This window comes from Leopardus geoffroyi, chromosome B4 (genome assembly GCF_018350155.1).
Source record: "Leopardus geoffroyi isolate Oge1 chromosome B4, O.geoffroyi_Oge1_pat1.0, whole genome shotgun sequence".
NCBI lineage: Eukaryota > Metazoa > Chordata > Mammalia > Carnivora > Felidae > Leopardus > Leopardus geoffroyi.
Window position 1 is genome coordinate 21,602,330 of NC_059341.1, and position 21,896 is coordinate 21,624,225.

Sequence of the window (21,896 nt, forward strand, 5' to 3'; positions counted from 1 at the left end):
CTAGGAGAGAGTAGAATGATATACTCCACGTGCAAAGAGAAAGTATCATCAACCTAAAATCTTATACCTAGCAAAAATATCTTCCAATAACAGGGGCAAAAATAGACATTTTCCATGAAGTGAAAACTGAGAGTGTTAGCCAGGAGCCACTAAAGAAAATTCTAAATGAGGGACGCCTGGGTGGGTGGCTCAGTCGGTTAAGCATCTGACTTTCAGTCATGTCATGATCTCGTGGTTCATGAGTTCAAGCCCCACATCGGGCTCTGTGCTGACAGCTCAGAACCTAGAGTCTGCTTTGGATTCTGTGTCTCCCACACCCTCTGCCCCTCCCCCACTCACATGCTGTCTTTCTCTCTCTTTCAAAAATAAACAAACATTAAAAAATTTTTTTAAAGAAAATCCTAATGAGTGTATTTCATACATAAGGAAAGAGGTCCCAGATGAAAGGTCTGAGATGCAAGAAGGAATTGTGAGTAAAGAAAGTGGTAAATACATAAGTAAACTCAAATAAATACTGACCAATTAAGGCTATAATAATAATATGTTATGGGGATACAGGAAACCAGATAGAACTACAATATATGACATAATAGCATAATAAACTGACAGTGGTGGTGATTTAAATTTAATTGCTTAAAGAAGTCCTGGGGCACCTGGGTGGCTCAGTCGGTTAAGCGTCCAACTTCAGCTCAGGTCATGAACTCAGGTTCATGGGTTCGAGCCCCACATCAGGCTCTGTGCTGACAGCTCAGAGCCTGGAGCCTCCTTCCGATTCTGTGTCTCCCTCTCTCTCTGCCCCTCCCCTGCTTGCATTCTGTCTGTGTCTCTTCCAAAAATAAACAAACATTAAAAAAAATAAAAAAAAAAAAGAAGTCTTACTATTCAGGATGATGGTAAAGATACAGAGATTTGGATTTTTCTGATAGAGTTTAGAACTTCCCACATGACACATGAGAAAAAAATTAACCAATTCATAAGAATGTGAGAAGGAAGGGCTCCTGGGTGGCTCATTTGGTTAAGCGTCTGACTCCTGATTTCAGGCCAGGTCATGAATTCATGGTTTTGTGGGCTCGAGCCCCACATAAGGCTGGCAGCATGGAGCCTGCTTGTGATTCTCTCTCTGCCCCATTCATGCTGTCTCTGTCTCTCTCAAAACAAATAAATAAACTTTAAAAAGAAAAAAAACGCTTAAAAATAGAACTACTCTACCACCCAGCAATAGCACTACTAGGAATTTATCCAAAGGATACAGGAATTCTGGTTCATAGGGGCACATGTACCCCAATGTTTACAGCAGTGCTTTCAACAATAGCCAAATCAGGGAAAGAGCCCAAATGTTCATCAACTGATGAGTGGATAAAGAAGATGTGGTTTATATATACAATGGAAAACTATGTGACGATGAGAAAGCATGAGATCATGCCATTTGCAACAACGTGGATGGAACTGGAGGGTATTATGCTAAGTGAAATAGATCAGTCAGAGAAAGACAGATATCATATGTTTTCACTCATATGTGGAACTTGAGAAACTTAATAGAAGATCATGGGGGAAAGAAAGGGGAAAAAATAGTTACAGAGAGGGAGAGAGGCAAACCATAAGAGACTCTTAAATACAGAGACCAAACTAAAAGTTGATAGGCGGTGGAGGAGAGGGGAAAAATGGGTGATGGGCATTGAAGAGGGCACTTGTTGGGATGAGCACTGGGTGTTGAATATAAGCGATGAATCATGGGAATCTACCCCCCAAAACCGAGAGTACACTGAACACAATGTATGTTAACCAATTTGACGATACATTATATTTTTAAATGTCTTAATATTAATTAATAAAAAATAAAATGAGTATTCCTTAAAAAAAGAAAAAAATGCAAGCAGAAAAACATAGACAAGAAGGTCAGATGAAAAACACAAAATAAGATAGAAATAAATCCAAATGTATCAATGATTACAATAAATTTAAATGGACTAAGTGCTCCAGTTAAAAGACAAAGATTATCAACCCAGATTAAGAACAAATTCTAACATTAGTTATATGCTGCTTAAAAGAGTTACAACCAAAGCATAAGCATATAAAAGGCTGAAAGTGATAGGACAGAAAAAGACACCATGAAAATAATGACCTACAGAAAGTTAGGCGGCTGTAGTAATATAAAGCCAAAACAGACGTCAAGGCAAAAACCATTTGTAGAGATAAAGAGGTCACAAAATAATGGTAAAATGCTCAATTTACCAGAAGGATATAATATTTCTAAAGTAGTAAGCATCTAATGACACAGTTTCAAATTATATAAAGCAAAACTTGATACAAATTACATGAATAAATATGCAACTCGTCGATTAGAAGAGAGTAGCCTAAAAACACAAGATACGTAACATTAAATTAAAAAACAATTTTGTAGGGGTGCCTGGGTGGCTCAGTCAGTTGAGTGTCCGACTCCCTTTTTGGCTCAGGTCATGATCCCAGAGTCATGGAATCAAGCCCTGCATTGGGCTCTGAATTACGCGTGGAGCCTGCTTAAGATTCTTTCTCTCTCTCTCTCTCTCTCTCTCTCCCCCCGCAACTGTGTCCTTCTATCGAGTCGTGCTCTCTTTCAAGGAAAAAAAAATTTCTGTGGAGAAAATCATAAAACTACCAAACTGAAGCTTAGACAAAAGAAATAACGTTTATAAATTAGAAGATTCAGTACCATAAAGATGTCAATTGTATCCAAATTGATCTAGATTTAATGCACTTCTAATCAAAATCCCAATTGAATTTTTGTTTTGTTTCTTCTGTTTTTTTTTTTCTGTGAATACTAACAATCTGATTCTAAACTTTATATGGAGATGCAAAGATCAACACCAAGGTAGGGGTATTTCCCTTACTAGAGAAGGACTTAATAATAAAAGTAGAAATATTAAATTAGTATCATATTAGTGCAAGAATAGACAAATAGAACAGTAGAACAGAATAGAGAGACAGAAACAGACTCTCACATATATGAGCTCATATATATATATATATATATATATATATATATAGCAGGTGGAATTATGTATCCAGGGAGAAGATGGGTTTTTTAATAAATGGTGCTGGTTCAGTTGATTATCTGTATTAAAAGAAAATGAAATCAGACATCTGCCTCTCCACACATTATCAATTCCAGGTGTATTAAGCCTCTAAACATGGAAGGCAAAGAGGGAAAAATGTAACTATCATAAAGAATATATTTGTGATTAAAGGTTAGGTAAGGTCGTCTTAAAGCAGGAAAAATGTGAAGGCAAAAAGGAAAATATTACTAATTAAATTAACATCAAGATTAAGAACAATTCATTTGTGAAAAGATACCAAAATACTATCCAAAACTGAAAGAAGACATTTGCAACACGTATAACTGACAAAGGGTTCGTTTCCAAATTGTATAAAATGGTCCTTAGGAAATTTTTTTATTCCTAATAAACTCTTTTTTAAAGTTTTTACTTTATTTATTTATTTTTTCAACGTTTATTTTATTTTTGGGACAGAGAGAGACAGAGCATGAACAGGGGAGGGGCAGAGAGAGAGGGAGACACAGAATCGGAAACAGGCTCCAGGCTCTGAGCCATCAGCCCAGAGCCCGACGCGGGGCTCGAACTCACAGACCGCGAGATCGTGACCTGGCTGAAGTCGGACGCTTAACCGACTGCGCCACCCAGGCGCCCCTAAAGTTTTTACTTTAAATTCTAGTTAGTTAACACACAGGACAATATTTAGAACTTTTTTAATTGAATGTTTTTCAACTTAAAAAAAAACCAAAAAACAGTTCATTCATTTCTCCCACCCTCCACCCCTGCCTCTTGCAACCTAGTCTGTTCTCTGTATCTATAAGCTTGGTTCTTGTTTGTTTGTTTAAATTCTACGTATTAGAGAGATCATGTGGTATTTGTCTTTCTCTGGCTGACTTATGTCACTTAGCATAATGCTCTCAGGTCCATCCATGTTAATGCAAGTGACAAGATTCCATTCCCTTTTTTGGCCGAACAATATTCCTTTGTGTATATACACCAAAATTTCTCTAGCCATTCATCTGTTGATGGGAACTTAGGTTTTTCCATATATAGACTATTATAAAATTTTTTTTTTTCAACGTTTATTTATTTTTGGGACAGAGAGAGACAGAGCATGAACGGGGGAGGGGCAGAGAAAGAGGGAGACACAGAATCAGAAACAGGCTCCAGGCTCTGAGCCATCAGCCCAGAGCCCGACGCGGGGCTCGAACTCACGGACCGCGAGATCGTGACCTGGCTGAAGTCGGACGCTTAACCGACTGCGCCACCCAGGCGCCCCCCCGGTCTTATTTTCAAGTCTTCAATGCATTTTAACTTAGTTTTTGTGTGTGGTGTAAGAGAGTGGTGTAGTTTTATTCTTTCGCATGTGGCCTTTCAGTTGGCCAGCACCGTTGATTGAGAATGACTGAGGAAACCTGTGTATCATCATGACTGGAGTACTGTTCCTCACGGGCCACTCCTCTGCCAGGAACAGCTCTTTGTGTCACTATGACATGAAAGAAAAGTAATCTTTGATCTTATTTAAGCCAATATAGTTTTGTCATAGCAATCATACCAGCTCATCCATAGACTTGAACGCACCAATACGTTATGACCGACAATTCTATTATTACTACAAAACTTGGAAAAACTGCTACATGTGGGTATCGGGTGAAATGAAAAGAATGCTTTGGGTGACAATGCTCATAATAGCAAAAAAGCGAGGACAAACTCCAGTGTTGATCGATAGCAGAATGGGTACATAAGTTGTGGTATATTCAAGCAACAGAATACTCTCAATGGGTGAACCACAACCCCAAGTGTCAGCACGGGTGAGTCTGAAAAGCATAATGTTGAGAAAATGGAGCACATCACTGAAGAATACTCACATTTTTTCAACTATATTCTTTCATTTATAGGGGCACCTGGGTGGCTCAGTTGGTTAAGTGTCTGACTTCGGCTCAGTTCAAGACCTCACTGTTCACTGTTTGTGAGTTCGAGCCCCACATTGGGCTCTGTGCTGACAGCTCGGAGCCTAGAGCCTGCTTCGGATTCTGTCTGTCTGTCTCTCTCTCTCTGTCCTTTCCCCACTCATACTGTCGCTCTCTGCCTCTCAAAAAATAAATAAATGCTAAAAAAACACCATTTTATATTCTTTCATTGATAGAAAGTTTAAAAACGGGCAAAAGTCAACAACAAGCTGCTTAGGGATACAGGCACGAGTGACAAAAACTGTCAAGAAGGACATTGGGCCAATGGCTTCTGGGAGGGAATGGAGAGGAATGTGCTCAGTGGGCTTCTCCAGTTTTAATCTACAGATACCTGGGTCCTAGGAACACAAGTATTCATGTGATCGTCATTCTTTAAATTGCACACATGTATTTTCACTCATCCTTTTTGTACACATGATTATTTCGCGGTAAAAAAAAAATAAGATAGAAACAAGCAAAATTCAGAGTAGAAACAAAATGGGTTCTTTCCTACCGAGACTCAACACCAAAGTAAGAGCTGAGAGGTAAGGAAACTTACACAAACAGATGTGCATATGATATGCACAGATTGCTAACCACACAATAACAGAACTAAACTCAGTATTGGAGGTAGTAATGATTAAATGAACGTGGTACAAAATAGAATACTTATGTCGAGTAATGTTCCTAACCTTTAGCCTGTCATAGGACACATAAATATGGCATTACTTACAGGGAGTACTGGGGTGGGGGGGAGTGGACAAGGTTACTCATGGCCTTAGACTGTGGGAAGAGAGGTTCAGGCTGCCCCAGTCATGCCCCCACCCGTGCCACCTGGAGGGCCAAGGACAATCACTATGTCTGCACTTTTAAAACAAGTTCAGGAAATTCTGATGAGTTTCAAACTGGAAAGGTTTCCTAAAAACGCCAAGGAAAAGAACAAAGAGAATAACATGACATTAAAGAGAACACGATGACTATGGAGGACAGAAAATAGATTTTCAACCTATGATGGTGTTTCTGAAAAAGAAACAAAAACTGATCCTGTAGATGCAATAATTAGAAGTATACGTAAGAAATATGTCTGAGTTGGAAAAAAAAAAGATTTAAATCTCTAGATGAGAGAGGCTCATTTCACTCAAGGGAAATTAATAAAATGTTGCTTCTTAACTCATATCCTGGTGACACCTTTAAATTTCAAGTTTAAAGAAAATAGCTTATAAATGTTCACTGGGAGAAAATAAGCCAGGCAAATTAACAACAAACAAATATTAAGCTGACTCCAGTCAGGGCAAGACATAGCAAAGTGAAGATAATGTTTCCAGAAAAGAAGAAAAAACTCAAAGACATGGTCTAGTTTGCAAGAAATAAATCAAGATTAAGAACTAAAGAAGGGCAGAAGTCACGATTTTAAAAAAGGTTGTAAGGTAGGGGCGCCTGGGTGGCTCAGTCAGTTGAGCGTCTGACTTCAGCTCAGGTCATGATCTTATGGTTCATGAGTTCGAGCCCTGCGCCAGGCTCTGTGCTGACAGCTCAGAGCCTGGAGCCTGCTTTGGATTCTGTGTCTCCTTCTCTCTCTGTCCCTTCCCCGTTCATGTTCTGTCTCTCTCTCTCTCTCTCTCAAATATAAAATAAAACACACACAAAAACATTTAAAACAATAAAAATAAAAAGGTTGTGAGGTTAAAGATAAACAGGGCTAAGCAAGTACAAGTCATTGCAATTCAAACGGTTACAAAATTAAAAGAAAAGCTAAGTAATCAGAAATACTTTTATGTGATAAAAAGAATCACATAATAATAATGTAGTTCTCTAAACAGAATAAAATTAACACAGACTGGAAGGAAAGGAGGGATACACCGATGAAATTAAGGCTGAAATGACACTTGGAGGGACAAAACCACATATAACCCCTTGTTTTACTCAGAGTGAGTTAACACTTGAACTTGTTTGGTTCTTGTTATTGTAACTGCAGAAATGTAATTTGATTTTCCATTAAAGTTTACTATTACGATACAGATAATAAAAACCACAACTAAAATGTGGTTCATATTACATAAGCCAGGAGATAAAGAGAAGAACCAGCAGTCATAAAATAAGGTGATGAAACCCCCCCAAAATATCACCTATGCTGTTTCAGTTTGCATATTATTTTTTTTTAATTTTTTTTCAATGTTTATTTATTTTTGGGACAGAGAGAGACAGAGCATGAACGGGGGAAGGGCAGAGAGAGAGGGAGACACAGAATCGGAAACAGGCTCCAGGCTCTGAGCCATCAGCCCAGAGCCTGACGCGGGGCTCGGACTCACGGACCGCGAGATTGTGACCTGGCTGAAGTCGGACGCTTAACCGACTGCGCCACCCAGGCGCCCCTTGCATATTATTTTTTTTTAGTTTGCATATTAAATGTAAATGAGCAACAGGTTAGATTTAAAAAACTAAAATTCAATCATGCTGTTACTTAACAGTTCACAACTGGGGCTCCTGGGTGGCTCAGTCGGTTGAGCGTCTTCAGCTCAGGTCATGATCTCACAGTTCATGGGTTCGAGCCCCGCACCGGGCTCTGTGCTGACAGCTCGGAGCCTGGAGCCTGCTTCGGATTCTGTGTTGCCCTCTCTCTCTCTCTCCCTCTCTCAAAAATGAATAAACATTAAAAAATGTTTAATAAATATTAAAATGTTTTTAATTAAAAAAAGTTCACAACTAAAAGAAAATGACACAGCAACACAAAGATTGAGCAAAGACAGTAAAATACAGACAAGAAGATAATACACGTAACAGAATTAATAATAGACAAGTTAAACATCAAGGCTAGCATGAACCTCACTGGCCACGAATGAAAGGTATAATCCACAGCAAAGATAGGACAGTGAAGAGTCTCCCTGAGCTGTTTTATATCATGAAACATCATGATACATAATGTGAAGCAAAAGCTATCATCGTGGCATTTTCCTTGCTAACTATATCTACTAGCTTGCTGTAGGGCATAACCTCAAAACTTAAAAAGAAATCTTTGTCATTTATATTTAGTTAGACTAGATATCTGGTAGCCACTTGGGTCTTTGCATTCTGAAATAAACCACCAGCTAAAGAGACTCAGAAAATATAATTTAACAAAATCCCAATCAAAGTCCTAGTGGATATTTTTTTTTAAAGACATTGACTTGCAGATTCTAAAACATATGGAAGTACTAAGGGTATAGAATTGTCAAGACAATCTTGGAGAAGAAGAATACAATGGAAGGACTTGCACTATCTGATTTCAAGACTTATTACAAAGCTATATTAATTAAGACGATATAGTATTGGCGAAAGGACAAATAGACCAATGGAACAAAACAGATTTTAGAAACAGATTCATGAACACATTGTCAACTGACTTAGAACAAAGGAACCAGCGAAACTCAGTGGGAAAGGAAGATCAAAATCCCATCATAAGTATATGCGGAATGTGGGATACAGCCAAGGCCACAGAAAACACAATCTGCCGTGCCGAGGAAAAGCTAAGTTGATCTTCATTAAGATTAAGAATTTCTTACAAAAATTAAAAATTTCTGACCTTCAAAAGATGCTGTTCTGAAAATAGAAGGAGGAACTGCAGATGGGAATAAATATTTGCAATGTGTATATGACAAAAGACACATCTAGAATATATCACAAAAGGCTATAACTCAATAATAATTAAAAACAGACAAATGGGAGGAAGGGGGAATGGGGAATTATTATTTAAAGAATACAAAGTTTCATTTTTGCAAGATGAATGGGTTCTGGAGGTTGGTTTCACAACAATGTGAATATACTTTATTAAACTGCACACTTAGAAATGGTTAAGATGGTAAACTTATGTGTATTGTGCCACAATATTTTTAAAAAGTCTTGAACGGTCCCTTTACGAAAGTAGATCTAAAACTAACCAATAAACACAGCAAAATACATTAACATCATTTTTTAACGGTTTATTTACTTTTGAGAGAGAGAGACAGAGTGCGAGCGGGGGAGGAACAGAGAGGGAGACAGAATCTGAAGCAGGCTCCAGGCTCTGAGCTGTCGGCACAGAGCCCGACGCGGGGCTCAAACCCGTGAACCGTGAGATCATGACCTGAACTGAAGTTGGGCGCTTAACCGACTGAGCCACCTGGACATCCCTTAACATCATTAGTTATTAGGGAATGCAAGTTAAAACTTCAGTGAGACATTATTTTAGGATGGCTGAGCTTTACAAACTGACAAGATCATGTTGGTGAAGATGTGGGACACAGGAACTCTCAAACGTTCAGAATATAAATATAACTCTCAAAAATATAAATATTAAAAAATATATAAAAATATATGCCCATGCCCCAGCTATTCCAGTCCTACCTGAGGGTTGCAAAAACATATTCCCAGAAATAACTAGTACAAGAATGTTTGTAGCACCTTCCCCCCCCCCCCCAAACAGCCCCTACCTGGAAACAGCCCAGGTGTCCATCAGAGGAGAACGGATCAACAAATTAGTTTTTATTCATACCATAGGATGCTATTCAGCAATCCAAAGAAATTGCTGTAGATGCACACAGTAACATGGATGAATCACAACAGCACCATGCTGAGTAAAATAAGCCAGACAGAAAAGGACACACACTGCATGATTCCACCTGCATAAATTTTAAGAGCGAGCAAAACTAACCTGCAGTGACAGAAATCACAGCAATATTTATCTGGCGTGGGGGATGTGACTATGGTATTGTCTGGAGAGGGACGCAGAAAACTTCCAGGGAAGATGGGAATGCTCTATCCTTTCTTTCACTTAGGTGATGGCTACGCAGATCAAAGCACTTCGAATGATACACTTGGTATTTGTGCCCTTTCCCAGATGTATACCTCCGTAGCAAGAAAATACTAAACCCTTTTTATGGCATTGATTCAGACCTGCTACTTAAAGTTCGATATTTCCTTATTCACGTCTGTCTTCTCTGCTCTGTAAGTCAGGCACTACTCTAATCTCTGTGCGCCAAACAGTTTACAGGACAGATCAGTCTGTGATCTCATGAAAGGTACAGTCTATAAAGAAAAGCGCCCTATCTGTCATGTGCGCTATCTCATTCCCAGCACGGAGCATGGTGCTTGGTACATGTTTACACTCAATAAATATTTGCGGAGTGGATGGGCAGCTACTGTGCAGGGAACCGAGGCAAAACGTTCGTTACCCAGTACTCACTCACTCATCACTCCCTCTCTTCCTCTCCACCCCCCTCTGTTTTACTTCAATATTTGCTCTCCACTCTGACGAGTGTCTCGAGGGCCCGTATACTGTGTGGATGTATGGACAAGAATCAGGAGCCTCCTGCACAGGAAGATAGACCCGATCGCTTGGGGGCAGGGAAGAGATTCTTCTCAAAAAAAAAAAAAAAAAAAGACTGGCTCTATTAATATGCTTAGATCAGTGTAACTTTGAGATTTTAGAATTCTGTTTCATAAAAGCTGGCCAATTCACATTTGGAGCAGACAGTTTTACCAGGGAAATCGTAAAAAAGCCTGATGTTTGAGTAGCACAACAATCTCACAGGTCCTCCAGTATTTTATTTGTCTAGGTGATTCAATATCTGAAATGAGGATTCTTCCAATTGAACCTGTAACCTTCAGGGGCGCTTGGGTGGCTCAGATGGTGAAGCGACCGACTTCGGTTCAGGTCATGATCTTGCGGTGTGTGAGTTCCAGCCGGGAGCCCCGCACCGGGGTCTGTGCTGAGAGCTCAGAGCCTGGAGCCTGCTTTGGATTCTGTGTCTCCCTCTGTCTCTGCCCCTACCCTGCTCACACTCTGTCTCTCTCTCAAAACTAAATTAACCTTTAAAAAAGTTAAAAAAAAAAAAGAAAGAAAGAAACTGGAACCTTCAGTTGAGAAGAGGAAAAAACAAAAGGGGAAAATAGAGATTATGTATTTAAAAATTTTTTTTAAATGTTTTATTTATTTTTGAGAGAGAGAGAGAGAGAGAGAGAGGTGTGAGCAGGGAAGGGGCAGAGAGAGAGCGGGACACAGAATCCAAAGCAGGCTCCAGGCTCTGAGCTGTCAGCACAGAGCCCGACGAAGGGCTCGAACTCACGAACAGTGAGATCATGATCTGAGCCGAAGTCAACGCTTAACCGACTGAGCCACCCAGGCACCCCAAGACTATGTACTTTTTATCTATGTACACCAGTCTAGGGACACTTCAGGGGAGTCAATTATTAAGACCTCAGCAAGCCTCAGATTACTAGCTATATTTAAATAAAATCGGACATAATTTAATGTCACCTTGTCAACATTCTTAAGTTCTTTCACCTCCTGCAGCAACTTAAATTTAGAAGACAGTTTTAGAGTAAAAAATGTTGAAAAACATTTTAAAAGAGTAATTTTAAATTGGAAGCCTCCTAAAGCAAGAGACTGGATTTTGTATTTCTTGTGCTCTTTCCCACAAAGCTGACTTGTCCCAGGACACTTAGCATCCTGATGGGTATACAATAGCACTCACAGCATGCTAATTTTCTCATTATTTGAAATTTACTGGATATATTTATTTCTCTTTTAAAAAATTTTTAATGTTTATTTATTTTTGAGGCAGGGCGAAACAGAGCATGAGTGGGGGAGGGGCAGAGGGAGAGGAAGACACAGAATCCGAAGCAGGTTCCAGGCTCTGAGCCGTCAGCACAGAGCCCGATGAGGGGTTCAAACCCACGAACCCTGAGATCATGACCTGAGCCGAAGTCGGATGCTTAACCGACTGGGCCACCCAGGCGCCCCAGAAATGTACTGGGTATATTTCTATACTGGACTTCATTTACCTTTATAAATGAAGCTCCCAAATAAACCGTTAAGCAAACAGGTTAAAAAAATAGTCTCTTTTAAAATTGGGCTTTATCTCCAGGTGACTTCTAGTATGAAGATGAATGGCTTGAAACTAGAGGAAGATTCTTTTACCTCCCTTTGCCCTTTGCAAGTCACTGGATACTTGGATCTTGAGCTTTGATATTTCCTTCCATTCCATTCATGCCCACACATGGTCAGACTGACAGGTACCGCCCAGGGAGCGTCACCCCTCCCTGGAAATCTTCGTTGCCTCTGTTAAAGCGCAACTATGTTGCGCTGAAACAATTTGTTCTCACGTCTATACCTCGCATCAGATTGAGCTCTTTGGGGTCAGATCCTTTGTCCTATGTCCTTAGTGTCTAGCAGAGTGACCGTCAGGTACTATCTCCAGAGTCTATAAGCATAGGGGTTCAATAAATTTTAAATAAGAACAAAAAGACATGTACATACAAATATCACCAAAGAGACCACCATGGACTCACAATATAATTGAAGGATGAATCAGCAAGTACTGCAAACTGACGAAACAACGTGTGCCTAGTAAACATCTCATTTTGAAGGACGTGAAAGCTGAAATAAAAGAAACAGTGAGATTAAAACGTATAGAAATCATAGGACAATGCAAATTAATATCATGTTCATGTATGTGGTTAGGAACGACAGTTTTCACTGTGAAAGAGATACAAGGAGAACATTTAAAATAGCAGTATTTTATTTTCGTTTCTATTTTATTTTTTATTTTTATTATTATTATTTTTTAACGTTTTATTTATTTTTGCGACAGGGAGAGACAGAGCATGTACAGGGGAGGGGCAGAGAGAGAGGGAGACACAGAATCTGAAACAGGCTCCAGGCACTGAGCTGTCGGCACAGAGCCCGACGCGGGGCTCGAACTCACAGACTGCGAGATCATGACCTGAGCCGAAGTTGGTCGCTTAACCGACTGAGCCACCCAGGCGCCCCTATTTTTACTTTATTTTTTAAAAGATTTTATTTTTAAGTTATCTCCACACCCAACGTGGAGCTTGAACTCACAACCTTCAGATCAAGGGTTGCATGCTCTACTGACTGAGCCAGCCAGGCGCCCCTACTTTTTTCAAGAATTTTTTCTTATGTTTTGTATTTGAGAGAGAGACAGAGAGCGAGTAGGGCAGGGGCAGAGAGACAGAGACAGAATCTGAAGCAGGCTCCAGGCTCCGAGTAAGAGCTCAATAGACGGGTTGAATAGTAGAATGGATACAGCAGAACACACGATTCTTAAACTGAAAGGAAGATCTATCTATCTATATATATATATACACACACACACATATATATACACACACATATATATATACACATATATACATATGTGTATACACACATATACATATGTGTATATACATATATACATATGTGTATACACATATATACATATGTGTATACACATATATATACACATATATATACACATATATATGTGTATATATGTATACACATATATACATATGTATATACACATATACACACATGTATATATTTTTTATATAAATATATATATTTTTTATATAAATATATATATATATTTATATTCAAAGTGAAGCCCAGAGGGAAAGAAAAATAGGAAACACCAGACAAGAGTATAAGAAAGATGTAGGTCATAGCTAAAAGGAACCACTTACATATAATTAGAATCCTAGAAAAGGAGAGGCTGATAGTTGATAGGTCTCAATATCTATAATGGAGGTCAGTACTCAATGCACTGGCATCATTAACACTGAGGAAACACATCCTCACACTGAGGAAAGTAACTCCCAGCACAGATTTCTATACTCAGAGAAAATATTTCTCAATAATGAAGGTAAAATAAAGACATCTCCCTAAAAAGAAAGCCGACAGAATTATTTGCCAGCAAACTGTATTAAGAGAGAAACTAAAGAGTGCTGATCCAGCAGCAGGAAAACGACCCCAGATGGAAACACACTGCACACAGGAAGAAACGAAGAGCTCACAGAGTAAAAATGTGGGTTAATGTATGTGAATGCTGACTGCACCAAACAATAATTGTAATGTCTGATGGTGTTGAACATTCATATGGAATCAAAATGAAAACACAGAAGGGGTTAAATGGAGGTAAAATGTTCTAAGTTTCTAGAATTCTTTCCTTTTTTTTCTTGAAGTTTAATTGACATACACAGTCCTATTAATTTCAGATGTACATTACAGTGATTTTAAGGTTCTAGAATTCTTGCGGAAGTATAAAATAGAAATTTGTAGAAGACTGTGACAAACAAAGGGTGTGGGTTAAAATTTCAGAAAGAGTAAAGAAAGAATAACTAACAAGTCAATAAAAGAAAATATGGAATAAAAGTAAGTTGATTAATCCAAAAGAAGGTGAAAATGAGAGAAAAAGAAACGGGCTGGCTAAACAGAAAAAAAATGTGTTAAGTGATAGATACAAACTCAACGATACCAGTAATCTCACTAAAAGTAAATGAAATGGGCCAATTAAATAAATAAGATTGGCAAAACAGATTAAAAATCCAGCTCCACACTGCTTAGAAGAGACATAGTCAATATAAAAACAAGATAGGCCAAAAGAAAAAAGCTGAAGAAAATGCACCATTCAATCTTAATCATAAAAGAGTGATATAATTTTATTACTATTAGATGAAGTAGACATTAAACCAAGAACATTTTTACTGATAAAGAGGAATGGCTCATAACGACACATACAAATGATAACTTCAGAAGAAGATATCATGATTCTAAATTTGTAAGTATTCAGCAACAAAGTCATGAAATATTTAAAGCAAAAATTGAAGGAACTAAAAGAGAAATAAATCTATAAGCATAGTGGAAAATTTAATACTTCGGTTTCAATAGTTGGAACTGTGACAAAAACATAAGCATATAAAAGACACAATGAATAAACTTGACCTAATTGAAATATATAAAACACTGCACCCAATGGTAGAATTCCTATTCTTTATAAGTGCCCATGGGTCTTTTTTCAAAATCAACCATACACTGAGCATAAAACAAACATCAAAAATATTAACAGACTGAAATAATTCAGAGTAAGTTCTCTGAGCACAGTAGAATTAACCTAGAAACACAACTAGTAAATCTTCAACTATCTGGAAACAAAATTTATCACTTCTCAATAACCTATGCATCAAAGATGAAATAAAATAGAATTTAGAAAATGTTTTATACTGAACAATAGTATATAACATGTCACAATTTGTGGGATGCAGCTCAAGCAGTGCTTAGAGGACAATATATAGCCTGACATGTACATGGTAGAAGAAAAAAATCACATCAGCTTTCTTCTTAGGAAGGACAGCAAGTCATACACAAAGAAAGTAGAAGGAACAAAATAATAAAGTTAAGAACAGAAACTAATGAAAAGAAACCAAATATATGTGAGAAATTTAACAAAGGAAAAACGATTTCTTTGAAATAAATAATAAAGCTGACTCTTAACAAGATTGATCAAGAAAAAAGAAGAAAACACAAATTATCATTATCAGAAATGAAAAGGGGACATCATTAGATCTTACTGATAATTTAAATGTATATATAATATGAGGATATTATGAACAACTTTAAGTCAATCTGACACTTTAGTGAAAAGGTGAAATTCTTCTAAAAAGACAGCATAAATTATGAAATCTACTAAAAGTAGAAAATCAAAATAACTCAGTTTTAATGAATTGGATAATATTTAAAACCTTCCTTCAGGGATCACCAACAAACTCATAAAAATATGTTCAATCACCATTCACCATCAGGGAAATGCAAATCAAAACCACAATGAGAGGGGCACCTGTGTGGCTCAGTCGATTTCGGCTCAGGTCATGATCTTGCTGTTCGTGAGTTGAGGCCCTGCATCAGGCTCCACACTGCTCCTGGTGTGGAGCCTGCTTCAGATTCTCTCTCTCTGACTCACCCCACCTCCCACACACTCTCTCTTTCTCAAAATAAATAAATAAACTTAAAAAACACACCATGAGACATCACCTCACGCCTGCCAAAATGGTTAACATCAACAACACAGGAAACAACAGGAGTTGGCAAGGAAGCGGAGAAAAAGGAAAACTCATGCACTGTTGGTGAGAATGCAAACTGGTACCGCCACTGTGGAAAACAGGGTGGAGATTCCTCAAAAAGTTAGAAATAGAACTACTCTACGATCCAGTAATCACGCTACTGGGTATTTACCCAAAGAATACAAGAGCACTAATGCAAAGGGATACATGCACCCCTATGCTTGTAGAAGTATTATTTACAATAGCCAAGATATGGAAGCAGCCCAAGCATCCACCAGTTGATGAATGGATAAAGAAGATACACCACGGAATATTATTCGGCCAAAAAAATTAAGTCTTGCCATTTGCAAAACACAAATGGAGCTGGAGAGTAGTAAGTCAGAGATAGCCAAATACCGCATGATTTCACTCATATGTGGAATTTAAGAAACAAAACAAATGAGCAAAGGGAAAAAAGAAAGAGAGACAAACCAAGAAACAGACTCCTCACTATAGAGAACACACAGACGGCTCCCAGCGGGGACGGGGGGGGGGGGGGGGGAATAGGTGATGGGGATTAAGGAGTGTACTTGTAATCAGCACTGGGTGTTGTATGGAACCGATAAATCATTACATTGTACAACTGAAACTAATATAGCACTGTATGTCAACTAATTGGAATTAAAATAAGAACTCAAAAAAACAACAAAAAAAAACAACCTTCCCCCAGAGAATGATAAACATTAACTTCAGGATAGACGTTATATTGGAGGAAGAAAAGGCACTAGTCACCGGGTGGGCCCACGCGGCTACGAAGCTACTACTAATACTCTGTCTTGTAGTGAGAATACACGTGTTCACTATCTTGTTCTCTTTATACTATACTAGTATATCTTGAGTATTCTTCTGTACGTATTCAATGATGAACAAAAAAATGTTTTTAAACAAATAAAATGAGAGTAACATGTTTTTAGGGTCAGAAAGAGCTGTGTCCGTGCCTGAGACCTGCCACTCTTCAGCTACATGAATTCTGCCAAATTCCTTCAACTTCTTTCAACTTCAGTTTCCTCCCAAGAAAAGTGGAGTTAGCATTTTTTTTAACTACCTCCTACAGTTTCAAGGAGGATCTGATGCATGTAAAATGATTAGCATTGTCTCTGGCACACCTAGCAAACTAAAACATTCATCGAATATGTTCAGCACACTCATAACACGCTAACACACAACTAGCAACCGCCATTTTGAATGCGGTGAATGGCAGGCCCACTGTGACTCCCCCTCCCCCCGCGAGTAGATTGCTATGAGAAGGGATATGAATCTCTCTTGAAGAGAAATCGGTGACCTTTTTAGCCGAGGAGACGAATTGCCCAGCTTACTCCTTGTTCCTTTAGATGCTGCACAGTCGCTCCCTTGTCAGCTTGAAGTGTCAGAGTTACAGCAAGTGGTAGCCAATTCCTACTTTTCCTCCCGCCAGAAGTTCAACTAGTACACGCTCAATACATATTTGTTAAGTGAATGAATAAACAAAAGGACACATTAATTGTACTGTATGCTGAAAATGAGATAGAAGGCTGGCCTGGATTCTTACGTGCTTATCTTGCCTTGAACCTGTTGTCATGAAGTTCCTGTCTTCCCTTCAGTCCCTGCAGCAGTGGATACCACAAGGTCACCCCGCCAAGAAAAGAATTCCACTTTGACCCACCTGGGTTGATAGAAATTGGCCCCGATGAGCCAAGAAGTGGAAAATACAGAGGAGTCTTTCACGCTGACCATGTTCCTGCTGTACTCTGGTTGCTAGGTCCGCATAAGAGGAAGGGGCTGCACTTCCTGGTTTTGATGGGCTTTTTCCTTCCTCTTCCTCTTCCCCTCCTCCTCCTCCTTGTAGTTTCAACCGTCACTGTATTGCAAGGTGGTAGAATCAATTACAAATTTAAACTACATCCTGGTAATCTTTATTCGGGCAACAAGTTTTAGTAAAAGCAAACTGCTCATTCAAAAGTGATCACGGGACAACTCAAAATACAGCACAAGGAGGATGAAAACCATGTCCCTGGCCGGTAGATTGTTTTCACTTTCTCACTACGTAAAATTCAAACTTTTCATTTTTAGGAGAGGTTAAGCGTAACTTTAGTAGACAGCAACACAGAAAGATTTTGCCACATTGACTAGTCTCCTTGATCAATTGCTTCTAGCTGTCTCCACTGAGATAGACGCATTTATAGAACTGGCCGTACTTGAGCCTTCTTTGCGAGCAGCTTTAGATCTGCAATGCACTTGGCCATTGCCTCCTTTTCCTGCTGTGTAGAGACTCTCTTTGCACCGCATGCCTCTCCACCCAGTTTATCATGTGTTCTTGTTCCTTTTGACCCATCACGTTCTGCACAGAGATGTGATAGTCCAGACGATTCTTTACCTCCTTGTATACTCTATGCAGCCGTTCCTGATAAGTAGGCTCCAGTGTTATTCCTCTGGACATCAAAAAGACAATGGTGCTTTTGAACCAAGGTCTGCTGTGACTTCTGCATATCGTTTGCGTTCTGGATCTGTTTGTTGGAAGTCTGTTTCACCTCTTCTAGTTGGGCAATTTTTTGCTCATTGTGTTTGTCAGCAAATTCTCCAGTAGAGGCACCACTGTTAACTACATAGATAAGCAGCCTTATTGTTGACACGGCAGAGAAGATCTCTGCAGTAATCATGTATATTTCTTTCGGTAGAAAATATAAGATAAGCTCAGTTCCAAGCACATAGGGTCCTGTTATGCCAGTCCTGGGATAAAGGAGCTGGAGGAATTCTTCGGGGACCAGGTGCCCAGAACTTTTCCTCAATTTTCAGGAAAAGGTGATACAGGGGCGAGATTTGGCTGCCCTGCGTGAAGGGCCTGTTGCCTTCCTATACCCCTGGAGTGAGGAGGGCTGCATTCTTTAGATAGGGGGCACTATGACACCCCCTCCCCCCCCACACACACAGAGTTAGCCAAATCCAGAACGTGGGACATTCTAGACAACAAACGGGCATATTTTTTTAGCAAATCAATGGACAGGAATGTGGAACTGTTATGGGGTGGGGGGGGGTAGATTTAAGGGACATAACACTCAAATGTAGTGGTTCATCTTATCTGGATCTCTATTTTTTTTAATTTTTTTAAACATTTAACATTTATTCATTTTTGAGACAGAGAAAGACAGAGCATGAGCAGGGGAGGGTCAGAGAGAGAGGGAGACACAGAATCCGAAACAGGCTCCAGGCTCTGAGCTGTCAGCCCAGAGCCTGACACGGGGCTCGAACTCACAGACCGCAAATATCTGGATCTCACTTTAAAAATTTTTTTTTTCAACGTTTATTTATTTTTGGGACAGAGAGAGACAGAGCATGAACGGGGGAGGGGCAGAGAGAGAGGGAGACACAGAATCGGAAACAGGCTCCAGGCTCTGAGCCATCAGCCCAGAGCCCGACGCGGGCTCGAACTCACGGACCGCGAGATCATGACCCGGCTGAAGTCGGACGCTTAACCGACTGCGCCACCCAGGCGCCCCTGGATCTCACTTTAAATAAACAACTTTAAAAGATTCTCTTGAGATAATCAAGAAACTTCGGATATGGTTAAATAATAGCGAAGAAGTTATACTCTTAACTTTATTAGGTGTGATAATGTCACAGCAGACACGTGAAAGAGAACATTTTTTTTTATTTAAAAAAATGTTAGCTATTTCCATTGCAGAGTGAAATTCCGAATCTTCTACCTCATCGACTTGCCCCTCTTCATTCCACTCCAGCCACCTGGCCTCCTAACATCCTTTGAACACACAGGAAAGCTCCCAACCCAGGGCCTTTGCACCTGCCATTCCATCTTCCTGGAATGTTCTTCCAGACAACCTCATGGCTTGCTCCCTCATTTCAGTTCAGGTCTTCAGTCAAATATCACCTTACTAGAAACCTCTTCCCTGCCCACCTCTTCTAAACTCGCAACCCCTGCCCTGTCCTGCAGGGGAACGATGTGTTATATAAAATATCATAACCGGACATTTTATATATTTACTTGTCTATTGCGTTTCCTCCCAATAGAAGGTAAGTTCTGTGAGGGCAGAGACTTGGTTATTTTGTTTACTGCGCTATCTCCAGAATCTACAAAAGTGAAACTAACTTTAATGGGCCTGCTGTTGGGAGTGTAAACTGTTACAGCCTTCCTGGAGAAGAACAGGATCCTGTTTAACCGGACTAGGGTGACCATGTGATTTATCAACCGATTCAGGACTCATCTGAGAATGAAAGGAAATGCTATTGATCATTATACTAGGCAACCAGCTTAAACCAGAATCAGCCCAGGCAAATCAAGAAGCATGGTCATCGTAACAGAACTCAACCACCTTACTCCATATGTACCAAAGGAAATCCTGGCAAGCCTTAAGAGGAGCTGGCGAAAACCGGAGTGACCACCAAAAATGGAGTAGATTAGTAACACTAGGTAAAGGCATTCTATGGGAGCGTCTGGGTGGCTGTCAGTGAAGCGTCCAACTCTTGATTTTGGCTCAGGTCGTGGTGTCAGGGTCATGGGATACAGCCCCGCATCAGTCTCTGCACTGGGCATGGAGCCTGCTTAAGACTCTCTCTCTCTCCCTCTCTCTCTCTTACCCCCTTCTCCCTTTACCCCCTCCCCTGCTTGCATTCTTTCTGTCTTAGAAAAAAACAAAATTAAAATTAAATATTAAAAAAAGACATACAATGGAATATTATGCAGTGGTCAGAAAAAAATTTTAAAAATTAAATTTTCGAAAAGACACACTATGGAATATTATGCAGTGGTCAGAAAAAATGGGCTAACTGATATATATAGAGCACTACGGATGGAATTCTAAAACAATAGTGTAGTATAATCTTCAATTTTATAAAACCATAGGAATGCCTTCATTGTTTTAGATACAAAAACGGAAGATAGGCAGGTGACTCTATCGGCTTGAGATTTCATTCAGTTTAACAATTTCATGGCAGGCGTCTTTGAGATGAATCATTTTGTTGCACATACATTTGCAAAGAGGACACTCTGGATCTTTCACACAATGTACCTTTGCTAGATGAAGATGACTGCTGGAGAAAGGATCTATTTCCAAATAACTAAAAGTATCCGTTCTGGACAGTAGGCTGGCTAAACTGGGGAGAGGACTTTGGGCTGAGATATTTAGGAATGGATAAATATACTCCAAGATTGAAGCCAACTTTCATTTGCTACAAAAGAGAAGCTGGAAACTTCAGACGGATCTCAGTTCTGAGTTTTGTTTGATGGTCTTAATAGCCTGCTCCCCACACTCAGCCTAGGAAACCGCAAGAATCAGGGGGAAAAAAAGATTGCTACACCCCTTCAGAGATTCTGGACGGCCCTCCACGCCCTACCATGTACCTCCACACCTCTGTCCCGGAGAGCTCCCAGTTACTATTCGTTCTGAATCCCGTGTCTCTGAACAGTACCTTCAGACCGACATCTACGTTTGGTTGTCCGCTTAGCTTTTTTTCCCCCCTTCCTTTTCTTTCTTCTTCTTTTTTTTTTTTTTTAATATTTTTTATTTTTTAGAGGAGTTTTCGATTCACAGCAAATTGAGAAGGATGTACAGAGGTTTCACATATTCTTCCTGCCCCCACACGTGGATAGCTTCCTCCACAGTTATCAACCAACCGAGTGGTCCATTTGTTACAATCAATGAACCTACGGTCATACACCATTATTATTCAGAGTGCATAGCTTACGTTAAGGTTCAGTCTTGGTCTCGTACATTCATTTTTTTTTTAAAGTAGGCTTCATGCCCAGCACTGAGGCTAACTCGGGGCTTAAACTCACGACCCTGAAACCAAGACCTGAGCTGAGATCAAGAGTCGGATGCTTAACCAACTGAGCCACACAGGCGCCCCTCTATGGGTTTTAACAAATGTATAATGGCACGTATCTACCTTTGCAGTGTCGTACAAGGTAATGTCACTGCCCCCGAATCCTCTATGCTCCACTGATTCATCTCCCCTTAGCCCCAAACCCCTAGCAACTACTGATCCTTTTGCCGTCTGCATACTTTCACCTTTTCCAGAATGGCATATGGAA

The 21,896-nt window shown here is 39.6% G+C and overlaps 1 protein-coding gene across 2 annotated transcripts in view; it reads right to left on the minus strand.

The window, feature by feature from the left end:
- Window positions 1-21,896, minus strand: part of CB4H10orf67 (chromosome B4 C10orf67 homolog) — a 169,056-nt gene that overhangs the window by 30,584 nt on the left and 116,576 nt on the right. For both annotated transcript variants that reach the window (XM_045463737.1, XM_045463736.1), the window contains exon 14: window positions 12,284-12,371. In XM_045463737.1, coding sequence (XP_045319693.1) covers window positions 12,284-12,371 — 88 coding nt within the window. The remainder of the gene's footprint in view (window positions 1-12,283; window positions 12,372-21,896) is intronic.